Below are 12,806 nucleotides of genomic sequence, written 5' to 3'. Positions count from 1 at the left end.
CTCTCTCTTCCTCTCCCACCCCCCAACCTTTCTCTATCCACCTCTCCCCCCCACCTCTCTCTCTCCCCCCCACCTCTCTCTCTCCCCCCACCTCTCTCTCTATCCCCCACCTCTCTCTCTCCCCCCTCTCCCCCCCACATCTCTCTTTCCCCCCTCTCTATATCCACCTCTCTCTCTTGCTCTCCCCCCTCTCTCTATCCACCTCTCCCCCCCTCAGTATAATCTAAAGGTCTCAGAACCTTTAGCAGCAGCATCAACAGCTGAATTTCTGTCTTAACAGATCTGGGACCAGGCTAATTAACTACTAACTACATTAACTACAATACAAACTGAATGTATAAAGGCTGGGGTCAATTCAAACTAAATGTATAAAGGCTGGGGTCAATTCAAACTAAATGTATAAAGGTTGGAGTCAATTCAAACTGAATGTATAAAGGTTGGGGTCAATTCAAACTGAATGTATAAAGGTTGGGGTCAATTCAAACTAAATGTATAAAGGCTGGGGTCAATTCAAACTGAATGTATAAAGGTTGGGGTCAATTCAAACTGAATGTATAAAGGCTGGGGTCAATACTACTAAATGTTTAAAGGTTGGGGTCAATTCAAACTAAATGTATAAAGGTTGGGGTCAATTCAAACTGAATGTATAAAGGCTGGGGTCAATTCAAACTAAATGTATAAAGGTTGGGGTCAATTCAAACTGAATGTATAAAGGTTGGAGTCAATTCAAACTGAATGTATAAAGGTTGGGGTCAATTCAAACTGAATGTATAAAGGTTGGAGTCAATTCAAACTAAATGTATAAAGGTTGGGGTCAATTCAAACTGAATGTATAAAGGCTGGGGTCAATTCAAACTAAATGTATAAAGGCTGGGGTCAATTCAAACTGAATGTATAAAGGTTGGGGTCAATACTACTAAATGTATAAAGGTTGGGGTCAATACTACTAAATGTATAAAGGTTGGGGTCAATTCTACTAAATGTATAAAGGTTGGGGTCAATTCAAACTAAATGTATAAAGGTTGGGGTCAATTCAAACTGAATGTATAAAGGCTGGGGTCAATTCAAACTGAATGTATAAAGGTTGGGGTCAATTCAAACTGAATGTATAAAGGTTGGGGTCAATTCAAACTGAATGTATAAAGGCTGGGGTCAATTCAAACTAAATGTATAAAGGTTGGGGTCAATTCAAACTGAATGTATAAAGGCTGGGGTCAATTCAAACTGAATGTATAAAGGTTGGGGTCAATTCAAACTGAATGTATAAAGGCTGGGGTCAATTCAAACTGAATGTTTAAAGGTTGGGGTCAATTCAAACTGAATGTATAAAGGTTGGGGTCAATTCAAACTAAATGTATAAAGGTCGGGGTCAATTCAAACTAAATGTATAAAGGTTGGGGTCAATTCAAACTGAATGTATAAAGGTTGGGGTCAATACTACTAAATGTATAAAGGTTGGGGTCAATACTACTAAATGTATAAAGGTTGGGGTCAATTCAAACTGAATGTATAAAGGCTGGGGTCAATTCAAACTGAATGTATAAAGGCTGGGGTCAATTCAAACTAAATGTATAAAGGTTGGGGTCAATTCAAACTAAATGTTTAAAGGTTGGGGTCAATACTACTAAATGTATAAAGGTTGGGGTCAATACTACTAAATGTATAAAGGTTGGGGTCAATACTACTAAATGTATAAAGGTTGGGGTCAATACTACTAAATGTATAAAGGTTGGGGTCAATACTACTAAATGTATAAAGGTTGGGGTCAATTCAAACTGAATGTATAAAGGTTGGGGTCAATTCAAACTAAATGTTTAAAGGTTGGGGTCAATTCAAACTGAATGTATAAAGGTTGGGGTCAATTCAAACTAAATGTTTAAAGGTTGGGGTCAATTCAAACTAAATGTTTAAAGTTTGGGGTCAATTCAAACTAAATGTATAAAGGTTGGGGTCAATTCAAACTAAATGTTTAAAGGTTGGGGTCAATTCAAACTAAATGTATATAGGTTGGGGTCAATACTACTAAATGTATAAAGGTTGGGGTCAATACTACTAAATGTATAAAGGTTGGGGTCAATACTACTAAATGTTTAAAGGTTGGGGTCAATACTACTAAATGTATAAAGGTTGGGGTCAATACTACTAAATGTTTAAAGGTTGGGGTCAATACTACTAAATGTATAAAGGTTGGGGTCAATTCAAACTGAATGTATAAAGGTTGGGGTCAATACTACTAAATGTATAAAGGTTGGGGTCAATACTACTAAATGTATAAAAGTTGGGGTCAATTCAAACTGAATGTTTAAAGGTTGGGGTCAATTCAAACTGAATGTATAAAGGTTGGGGTCAATTCAAACTAAATGTTTAAAGGCTGGGGTCAATTCAAACTAAATGTATAAAGGTTGGGGTCAATTCAAACTGAATGTATAAAGGCTGGGGTCAATTCAAACTGAATGTATAAAGGCTGGGGTCAATTCAAACTGAATGTATAAAGGCTGGGGTCAATTCAAACTAAATGTATAAAGGCTGGGGTCAATTCAAACTAAATGTATAAAGGTTGGGGTCAATTCAAACTAAATGTATAAAGGTTGGGGTCAATACTACTAAATGTATAAAGGTTGGGGTCAATTCAAACTAAATGTATAAAGGCTGGGGTCAATTCAAACTAAATGTATAAAGGTTGGGGTCAATACTACTAAATGTATAAAGGCTGGGGTCAATACTACTAAATGTATAAAGGTTGGGGTCAATTCAAACTAAATGTATAAAGGTTGGGGTCAATTCAAACTGAATGTATAAAGGTTGGAGTCAATTCAAACTAAATGTATAAAGGCTGGGGTCAATTCAAACTAAATGTATAAAGGTTGGGGTCAATACTACTAAATGTATAAAGGCTGGGGTCAATTCAAACTGAATGTATAAAGGTCGGGGTCAATACTACTAAATGTATAAAGGCTGGGGTCAATTCAAACTAAATGTATAAAGGCTGGGGTCAATACTACTAAATGTATAAAGGTTGGGGTCAATTCAAACTAAATGTATAAAGGCTGGGGTCAATACTACTAAATGTATAAAGGCTGGGGTCAATACTACTAAATGTATAAAGGTTGGGGTCAATTCAAACTGAATGTATAAAGGTTGGGGTCAATTCAAACTGAATGTATAAAGGTTGGGGTCAATTCAAACTAAATGTATAAAGGTTGGGGTCAATACTACTAAATGTTTAAAGGTTGGGGTCAATACTACTAAATGTATAAAGGTTGGGGTCAATTCAAACTGAATGTATAAAGGTTGGGGTCAATACTACTAAATGTATAAAGGTTGGGGTCAATACTACTAAATGTATAAAAGTTGGGGTCAATTCAAACTGAATGTTTAAAGGTTGGGGTCAATTCAAACTGAATGTATAAAGGTTGGGGTCAATTCAAACTAAATGTTTAAAGGCTGGGGTCAATTCAAACTAAATGTATAAAGGTTGGGGTCAATTCAAACTGAATGTATAAAGGCTGGGGTCAATTCAAACTGAATGTATAAAGGCTGGGGTCAATTCAAACTGAATGTATAAAGGCTGGGGTCAATTCAAACTAAATGTATAAAGGCTGGGGTCAATTCAAACTAAATGTATAAAGGTTGGGGTCAATTCAAACTAAATGTATAAAGGTTGGGGTCAATTCAAACTAAATGTATAAAGGTTGGGGTCAATTCAAACTGAATGTATAAAGGCTGGGGTCAATTCAAACTGAATGTTTAAAGGCTGGGGTCAATTCAAACTAAATGTATAAAGGTTGGGGTCAATACTACTAAATGTATAAAGGTTGGGGTCAATTCAAACTAAATGTATAAAGGCTGGGGTCAATTCAAACTAAATGTATAAAGGTTGGGGTCAATACTACTAAATGTATAAAGGCTGGGGTCAATACTACTAAATGTATAAAGGTTGGGGTCAATTCAAACTAAATGTATAAAGGTTGGGGTCAATTCAAACTGAATGTATAAAGGTTGGAGTCAATTCAAACTAAATGTATAAAGGCTGGGGTCAATTCAAACTAAATGTATAAAGGTTGGGGTCAATACTACTAAATGTATAAAGGCTGGGGTCAATTCAAACTGAATGTATAAAGGTCGGGGTCAATACTACTAAATGTATAAAGGCTGGGGTCAATTCAAACTAAATGTATAAAGGCTGGGGTCAATACTACTAAATGTATAAAGGTTGGGGTCAATTCAAACTAAATGTATAAAGGCTGGGGTCAATACTACTAAATGTATAAAGGCTGGGGTCAATACTACTAAATGTATAAAGGTTGGGGTCAATTCAAACTGAATGTATAAAGGTTGGGGTCAATTCAAACTGAATGTATAAAGGTTGGGGTCAATTCAAACTAAATGTATAAAGGTTGGGGTCAATTCAAACTGAATGTATAAAGGCTGGGGTCAATTCAAACTGAATGTATAAAGGTTGGGGTCAATTCAAACTGAATGTATAAAGGCTGGGGTCAATTCAAACTGAATGTATAAAGGCTGGGGTCAATTCAAACTGAATGTATAAAGGTTGGGGTCAATTCAAACTGAATGTATAAAGGTTGGGGTCAATTCAAACTGAATGTATAAAGGCTGGGGTCAATTCAAACTAAATGTATAAAGGCTGGGGTCAATTCAAACTGAATGTATAAAGGCTGGGGTCAATTCAAACTAAATGTATAAAGGCTCGGGTCAATTCAAACTGAATGTATAAAGGCTGGGGTCAATTCAAACTAAATGTATAAAGGTTGGGGTCAATTCAAACTAAATGTATAAAGGTTGGGGTCAATTCAAACTGAATGTATAAAGGCTGGGGTCAATTCAAACTAAATGTATAAAGGTTGGGGTCAATTCAAACTAAATGTATAAAGGTTGGGGTCAATTCAAACTGAATGTATAAAGGTTGGGGTCAATTCAAACTGAATGTATAAAGGTTGGGGTCAATTCAAACTAAATGTATAAAGGTCGGGGTCAATTCAAACTAAATGTATAAAGGTTGGGGTCAATTCAAACTGAATGTATAAAGGTTGGGGTCAATTCAAACTGAATGTATAAAGGTTGGGGTCAATTCAAACTGAATGTATAAAGGTTGGGGTCAATTCAAACTGAATGTATAAAGGCTGGGGTCAATACTACTAAATGTATAAAGGTTGGGGTCAATACTTCTAAATGTATAAAGGTTGGGGTCAATACTACTAAATGTATAAAGGTTGGGGTCAATACTACTAAATGTATAAAGGTTGGGGTCAATACTACTAAATGTTTAAAGGTTGGGGTCAATACTACTAAATGTATAAAGGTTGGGGTCAATACTACTAAATGTATAAAGGTTGGGGTCAATACTACTAAATGTATAAAGGTTGGGGTCAATACTACTAAATGTATAAAGGTTGGGGTCAATACTACTAAATGTTTAAAGGTTGGGGTCAATACTACTAAATGTATAAAAGTTGGGGTCAATACTACTAAATGTATAAAGGTTGGGGTCAATACTACTAAATGTATAAAAGTTGGGGTCAATTCAAACTGAATGTTTAAAGGTTGGGGTCAATTCAAACTAAATGTTTAAAGGTTGGGGTCAATTCAAACTGAATGTATAAAGGTTGGGGTCAATTCAAACTAAATGTTTAAATTTTGGGGTCAATTCAAACTGAATGTATAAAGGTTGGGGTCAATTCAAACTAAATGTTTAAAGGTTGGGGTCAATTCAAACTAAATGTTTAAAGGTTGGGGTCAATTCAAACTAAATGTATAAAGGTTGGGGTCAATTCAAACTAACTGTTTAAAGGTTGGGGTCAATTCAAACTAAATGTTTAAAGGCTGGGGTCAATTCAAACTAAATGTATAAAGGTTGGGGTCAATTCAAACTAAATGTATAAAGGTTGGGGTCAATTCAAACTAAATGTTTAAAGGTTGGGGTCAATTCAAACTAAATGTATATAGGTTGGGGTCAATACTACTAAATGTATAAAGGTTGGGGTCAATACTACTAAATGTATAAAGGTTGGGGTCAATACTACTAAATGTTTAAAGGTTGGGGTCAATACTACTAAATGTATAAAGGTTGGGGTCAATACTACTAAATGTATAAAGGTTGGGGTCAATACTACTAAATGTATAAAAGTTGGGGTCAATTCAAACTGAATGTTTAAAGGTTGGGGTCAATTCAAACTAAATGTTTAAAGGTTGGGGTCAATTCAAACTGAATGTATAAAGGTTGGGGTCAATTCAAACTAAATGTTTAAAGGCTGGGGTCAATTCAAACTGAATGTATAAAGGTTGGGGTCAATTCAAACTGAATGTATAAAGGCTGGGGTCAATTCAAACTGAATGTATAAAGGCTGGGGTCAATTCAAACTGAATGTATAAAGGCTGGGGTCAATTCAAACTAAATGTATAAAGGTTGGGGTCAATACTACTAAATGTATAAAGGCTGGGGTCAATACTACTAAATGTATAAAGGTTGGGGTCAATTCAAACTAAATGTATAAAGGTTGGGGTCAATTCAAACTGAATGTATAAAGGCTGGGGTCAATTCAAACTGAATGTATAAAGGCTGGGGTCAATTCAAACTGAATGTATAAAGGTTGGGGTCAATTCAAACTGAATGTATAAAGGCTGGGGTCAATTCAAACTGAATGTATAAAGGTTGGGGTCAATTCAAACTGAATGTATAAAGGTTGGGGTCAATTCAAACTGAATGTATAAAGGTTGGAGTCAATTCAAACTAAATGTATAAAGGCTGGGGTCAATTCAAACTGAATGTATAAAGGTTGGGGTCAATTCTACTAAATGTATAAAGGCTGGGGTCAATACTACTAAATGTATAAAGGTTGGGGTCAATTCAAACTGAATGTATAAAGGTTGGGGTCAATTCAAACTGAATGTTTAAAGGTTGGGGTCAATACTACTAAATGTATAAAGGTTGGGGTCAATTCAAACTAAATGTATAAAGGTTGGGGTCAATTCAAACTGAATGTATAAAGGTTGGAGTCAATTCAAACTAAATGTTTAAAGGCTGGGGTCAATACTACTAAATGTATAAAGGTTGGGGTCAATTCAAACTGAATGTATAAAGGCTGGGGTCAATTCAAACTGAATGTATAAAGGCTGGGGTCAATTCAAACTGAATGTATAAAGGTTGGGGTCAATTCAAACTGAATGTATAAAGTCTGGGGTCAATTCAAACTGAATGTATAAAGGTTGGGGTCAATTCAAACTAAATGTATAAAGGCTGGGGTCAATTCAAACTGAATGTATAAAGGTTGGAGTCAATTCAAACTAAATGTATAAAGGCTGGGGTCAATACTACTAAATGTATAAAGGTTGGGGTCAATTCAAACTGAATGTATAAAGGTTGGGGTCAATACTACTAAATGTATAAAGGTTGGGGTCAATTCAAACTGAATGTATAAAGGCTGGGGTCAATTCAAACTGAATGTATAAAGGCTGGGGTCAATTCAAACTGAATGTATAAAGGTTGGGGTCAATACTACTAAATGTATAAAGGTTGGGGTCAATTCAAACTGAATGTATAAAGGTTGGGGTCAATTCAAACTGAATGTTTAAAGGCTGGGGTCAATTCAAACTGAATGTATAAAGGTTGGGGTCAATTCAAACTGAATGTATAAAGGCTGGGGTCAATTCAAACTAAATGTTTAAAGGCTGGGGTCAATTCAAACTGAATGTATAAAGGTTGGGGTCAATTCAAACTGAATGTATAAAGGCTGGGGTCAATTCAAACTACTACTGATGTATATAGGTTGGAATCAAGCACTGAGCAAATTTCAGGTCTGCTGAGTGCAAACTTGAACGTTGTGAAAATTCCATGCAACATCCGGCACACTTTTACTGTGAACACTGAGGCTGTAACTGAGGCTGTACCCGCTTTAAGTTACAGTTTTACTGTGAACACTGAGACTGTAACTGAGGCTGTAACTGAGGCTGTAACTGAGGCTGTAACTGAGGCTGTAACTGAGGCTGTACCCGCTTTAAGTTACAGTTTTACTGTGAACACTGAGGCTGTAACTGAGGCTGTAACTGAGGCTGTAACTGAGGCTGTAACTGAGACTGTAACTGAGGCTGTACCCGCTTTAAGTTACAGTTTTACTGTGAACACTGAGGCTGTAACTGAGGCTGTAACTGAGGCTGTAACTGAGGCTGTAACTGAGGCTGTACCTGAGGCTGTAACTGAGGCTGTAACTGAGCCTGTAACTGAGGCCGTAACTGAGGCCGTAACTGAGGCCGTAACTGAGGCCGTAACTGAGCCTGTAACTGAGGCTGTAACTGAGGCTGTACCTGCTTTGAGTTACAGTTTTACTGTCAACACTGAGGCTGTAACTGAGGCTGTAACTGAGGCTGTAACTGAGGCTGTAACTGAGGCTGTAACTGAGGCCTTAACTGAGGCTGTACCCGCTTTAAGTTACAGTTTTACTGTGAACACTGAGGCTGTAACTGAGGCTGTACCTGAGGCTGTAACTGAGGCTGTAACTGAGGCTGTAACTGAGGCTGTAACTGAGGCTGTACCCGCTTTAAGTTACAGTTTTACTGTGAACACTGAGGCTGTAACTGAGGCTGTAACTGAGGCTGTAACTGAGGCTGTAACTGAGGCTGTAACTGAGGCTGTAACTGAGGCTGTAACTGAGACTGTAACTGAGGCTGTAACTGAGGCTGTACCCGCTTTGAGTTACAGTTTTACTGTCAACACTGAGTCTGTAACTGAGCCCGTAACTGAGGCTGTAACTGAGTCTGTAACTGAGACTGTAACTGAGGCTGTAACTGAGGCTGTAACTGAGGCTGTAACTGAGGATGTAACTGAGGCTGTAACTGAGGCTGTAACTGAGGCTGTAACTGAGGCTGTAACTGAGGCTGTACCCGCTTTAAGTTACAGTTTTACTGTGAACACTGAGGCTGTAACTGAGACTGTAACTGAGGCTGTAACTGAGACTGTAACTGAGGCTGTAACTGAGGCTGTAACTGAGGCTGTAACTGAGGCTGTAACTGAGGCTGTACCCGCTTTAAGTTACAGTTATAACAGTGGCCAAGTAGACTACTGTGGCTATGTGATCACAACCAGAGTGGCCTACCATCAATAACAATGGAGAAAATGCATCCCGTAACATTTTAACATGGAAACAGCTGTTCTATCATTCGAACTACAGTAGCAGCCAATGTGTGGTGTTTAATATAGGCCTACATTCCATGAGACTTTTGAAAGAAACATGCATGGCTTGGCATTAACCTGTTTATCCACTTGTCCTTCAGACAAGGAGGTGACTGAAAATGCCGTTGGTGTTGTTTGATGCAAGAAACCACTTTACAAAATAAAATGAATCATTATCCCCATACCATTATTACAAAGAATCAGACAAATTATTCTACCCTCTGCCTATTGGCTCCTTGGCTTATTCAAGCCTGTCTCAAAATACAACACTGCCCCTTTAAGACAAAAAAAAAGCTCTTTACCAGACTTGCTTATCAAAGATGTGTCACAGGATCCAACGAAAGTGGCGCCCCTCCTCGGTTGGGCGGCTCTCGGCGGTCGTCGTCGCCGGCCTATTAGCTGCCACCGATCGTTGTTTCTGTGTCGTTTAGTTTTGTCTGTCTGTTCCGCACCTGTTTTGTGTCTGTCATTAGTGGGGACTTATTTAATGTGTGTTTTCAGTTGGGATTTTGTGCGGGATTGTTGATTGTCCACGTTGTGTTTTCCGACAGTTTTGTCTAAGGATTTACCGGGCTGCGCTCCTTGCTTTTGTGCCGTGATATATATATTTTGTGTTTATGGGAAAGTGTTTCTCCCAGGCGAACTTTGTATAGCGCCCTGTGTTTTTTCGGCGTTTGTGTGTGTCGGTTTATTAAAAGACACTCACCTCCAGCACCTCTGTCTCCTGCATCTGATTCCGCCTCTACGCCAGTCCAAATCAGACGTGACAAGATGTCTAGAAATGTACACGTTTTGTGCTCTTGTAGGAAGCAACAACTCCCCCATTGCTGACTACAAATGATCTATAACTGGACTAATGACTCACTAACTAGTGGAGGATATGAACAAATGTTCACACACGTGGCTGCATGCAGCTCTCACTTTGATCTCAAAACAAGCACATCTACTCATGGCAGCTCATGCTGTAAACACAGTCCAGTTCAAAGTGAATGGCACAGATCCATATATGGCAATGGTCTATTTGCATATAGGCCTACTGCAGCTCTGATTGGTTATAGCACACCGGTCTGTGTAGAGTATGGACATGAGTTGTACCTGTCGACGGCAATAGAATCCTACTCCGTGTTCGGCCTATAACAAAATCTCTTGCATAGTTTAGTTTTGCATACCATAGTTTTTTTTCTTTCTGGGACGTTTCATTGAAAGTGGCTAATATTGCCTTGATTCGATGACAATTCCCACAGTAAAGGGAAACGTTGATAGTGTTAACTAACAGGGAAAACTCCAAAAAGTTAGTTGAAATGTAATACTCGTGCTTCTCTGCGCAGGCTGATATTTATTCTGCGTGGCGGTCCCGAGGGAGCTTAGAGGGATCATTGGTTGGGGTCAATTTAAACATTTTTTTTTTTTATCCCCCAAAAATTACAAATAAATATCATAAATATCATTCAGGTTATTGAGAAGTCATTTGAAAACAGATTTGTTTCAATTATTCAATAGGAATTTTGGTTTACTTCCTGTTTACTTCCTGACATGTATGGTAGCTAGCTACAGGACATGTATGGTAGCTAGCTACAGGACATGTATGGTAGCTAGCTACAGGACATGTATGGTAGCTAGCTACAGTAGCTACAGTACCTTAGTAGCAGAATCGACGGCGGAGCCTCTCTCCAGTAGTTCTTCCACCAGGTCCTCATGGCCCTCCTTAGCTGCCAGGTGCAGCGCATTCAGACCATTCTGGAACAGAGAAACACAGGTCTCAGGTCAGCTTATTAAACATAATAACTAAGACATTCAGACCATTCTGGAACAGAGAAACACAGGTCTCAGGTCAGCTTATTAAACATAATAACTAAGACATTCAGACCATTCTGGAACAGAGAGAGAGAGACAGGCCTGGAGTCAGTTTATGAATATAACAACTAAGGCATTCAGACCGTTCTATAACAGAGAAGCACAGGTCTCAGGTCAGTGATATAAACATAAGAACTAATGCCAAAATGTCACCTTCTTCCCTCTGTTAGTGCACTACTTGTGACCAGGGCCCATAGGGTTCCATATGGGACACAACCTGAGTCAGTTGGATGGTAACACGAGAACCAAGACATTCAGCCCGTTCTACAACAAACAAACACAGGTCATTTCTACATATTTTATGTTATTGTTTTAGTGTTTTTTTTTTTGCGCTTGAAGACCATTGAAAAAAAGAGGAAGTGGTCACGCCAGGATGTCCTTACACCGGATGTCAACAAGTCATATTTATATATATACTGCTTTGCTTTATCTTGGCCAGGTCGCAATTGTAAATGAGAACTTGTTCTCAACTTGCCTACCTGGTTAAATAAAGGTGAAATAAATAAATAAATAAAAAATATTGAATCAGTGGACTGTTGTCTATCCCATCCAACCAGAGGAAACAATGTAGACGCCCTTCTCATCTCAGCTCGTGTATCGGACTGTTACCTAGCAACGGTACGTCTTAAAATATGTCCGACCTACAACATAAACAGTCCAAAATAGAACAGTGTAGGGTTTTAAATAAGTACCAACACCAAAACCACACGGAGAAATCTGTTGTAAACGTAACAGGTGAGCGATTCAGCCTGCTAAAGAGCAAAGGAAACATTCTCTGGTCAGTTTAGATTCAACAGCTAATATGTTCATTAGTAACACAAGGGAGATGGCTAATTTGAGATCAGTATTTCTAACACATCAGGCATTCAGACAGACCAATGAGACAACAGGAAACACAGATCTGAGTTCAGTTATAAACATAAGAATCAAAGCATTCGGATTAATGTTCAGAGGGAACACAGAGCAGGTCATGAAATTAGATAGAGCATCAATACTGGTCTTCCGAGTGGCGCAGCGGTCTAAGGCGCTGCATCTCAGTGCTAGAGACGTCACTACATCTATTAAACTTGAAATTAACCAAATTTAAAATATTATTTTTTTAAACAAATTCTTTAATTACAATGACGGCCTACAGAGGAAGGGACAAGGGACGACGCTGGGCCAATTGTGCGCCAAACTATGGGACTCCCAATCACGGCCGGATGTGTTACAGCCTGGAATCGAACCAGGGACTGTAGTGAAACCTCTTGCATAGGCTTATTATTCAGTTTTGGTTTAAATCTCTACGTCGTCACATTTAGCCAATTCAACCTAACAGCTGTTTTGCTGCAGCGTGAGTCTTTGTAGTAATACGGCACAGATCCTGGATCAGTTGTAAACTCTGCAGGTTTTTAACAGGGTGCTGTTTGGAATATACACATGATGTCAACACGGCTCAGGTAGCTACAGTAGCTACATCCACTGATAACTGAAGACTAGGATAATATACAGCCGTTGTAAAGGATAACACACACACACACACACACACACACAATCACCTCGTCCTCGTCTTCCTCCATCCTGTCGTGTGTAGCCAGAGGAGCGAGAGGAATCCCAGCCCTCTCCTCCTCCTTCTCCTCCTCCTACACCAGACTATCCCTCCTTCTCCTCCTCCTACACCTGACTATCCCTCCTTCTCCTCCTCCTACACCAGACTATCCCTCCTTCTCCTCCTCCTACACCTGACTATCTCACTTCTATTCTCTTCTCCCCTATTCTTTATCTTCTT

At 38.7% G+C, this 12,806-nt stretch overlaps 1 protein-coding gene across 1 annotated transcript in view; it reads right to left on the bottom strand.

The window, feature by feature from the left end:
- LOC115187824 (ankyrin-3-like) overlaps positions 1-12,806 on the bottom strand; it is a gene marked incomplete at its 5' end in the record, with an annotated part of 40,552 nt that overhangs the window by 7,249 nt on the left and 20,497 nt on the right. The window contains one exon of the mRNA XM_029746867.1: positions 10,823-10,921. Coding sequence (XP_029602727.1) covers positions 10,823-10,921 — 99 coding nt within the window. The remainder of the gene's footprint in view (positions 1-10,822; positions 10,922-12,806) is intronic.

The sequence above is a fragment of the Salmo trutta genome, unplaced genomic scaffold, assembly GCF_901001165.1.
Source record: "Salmo trutta unplaced genomic scaffold, fSalTru1.1, whole genome shotgun sequence".
Taxonomy (NCBI): Eukaryota; Metazoa; Chordata; class Actinopteri; order Salmoniformes; family Salmonidae; genus Salmo; species Salmo trutta.
Note: the sequence above shows the minus strand (reverse complement) of the source record. Positions and strands in the feature narration are given on the sequence as shown.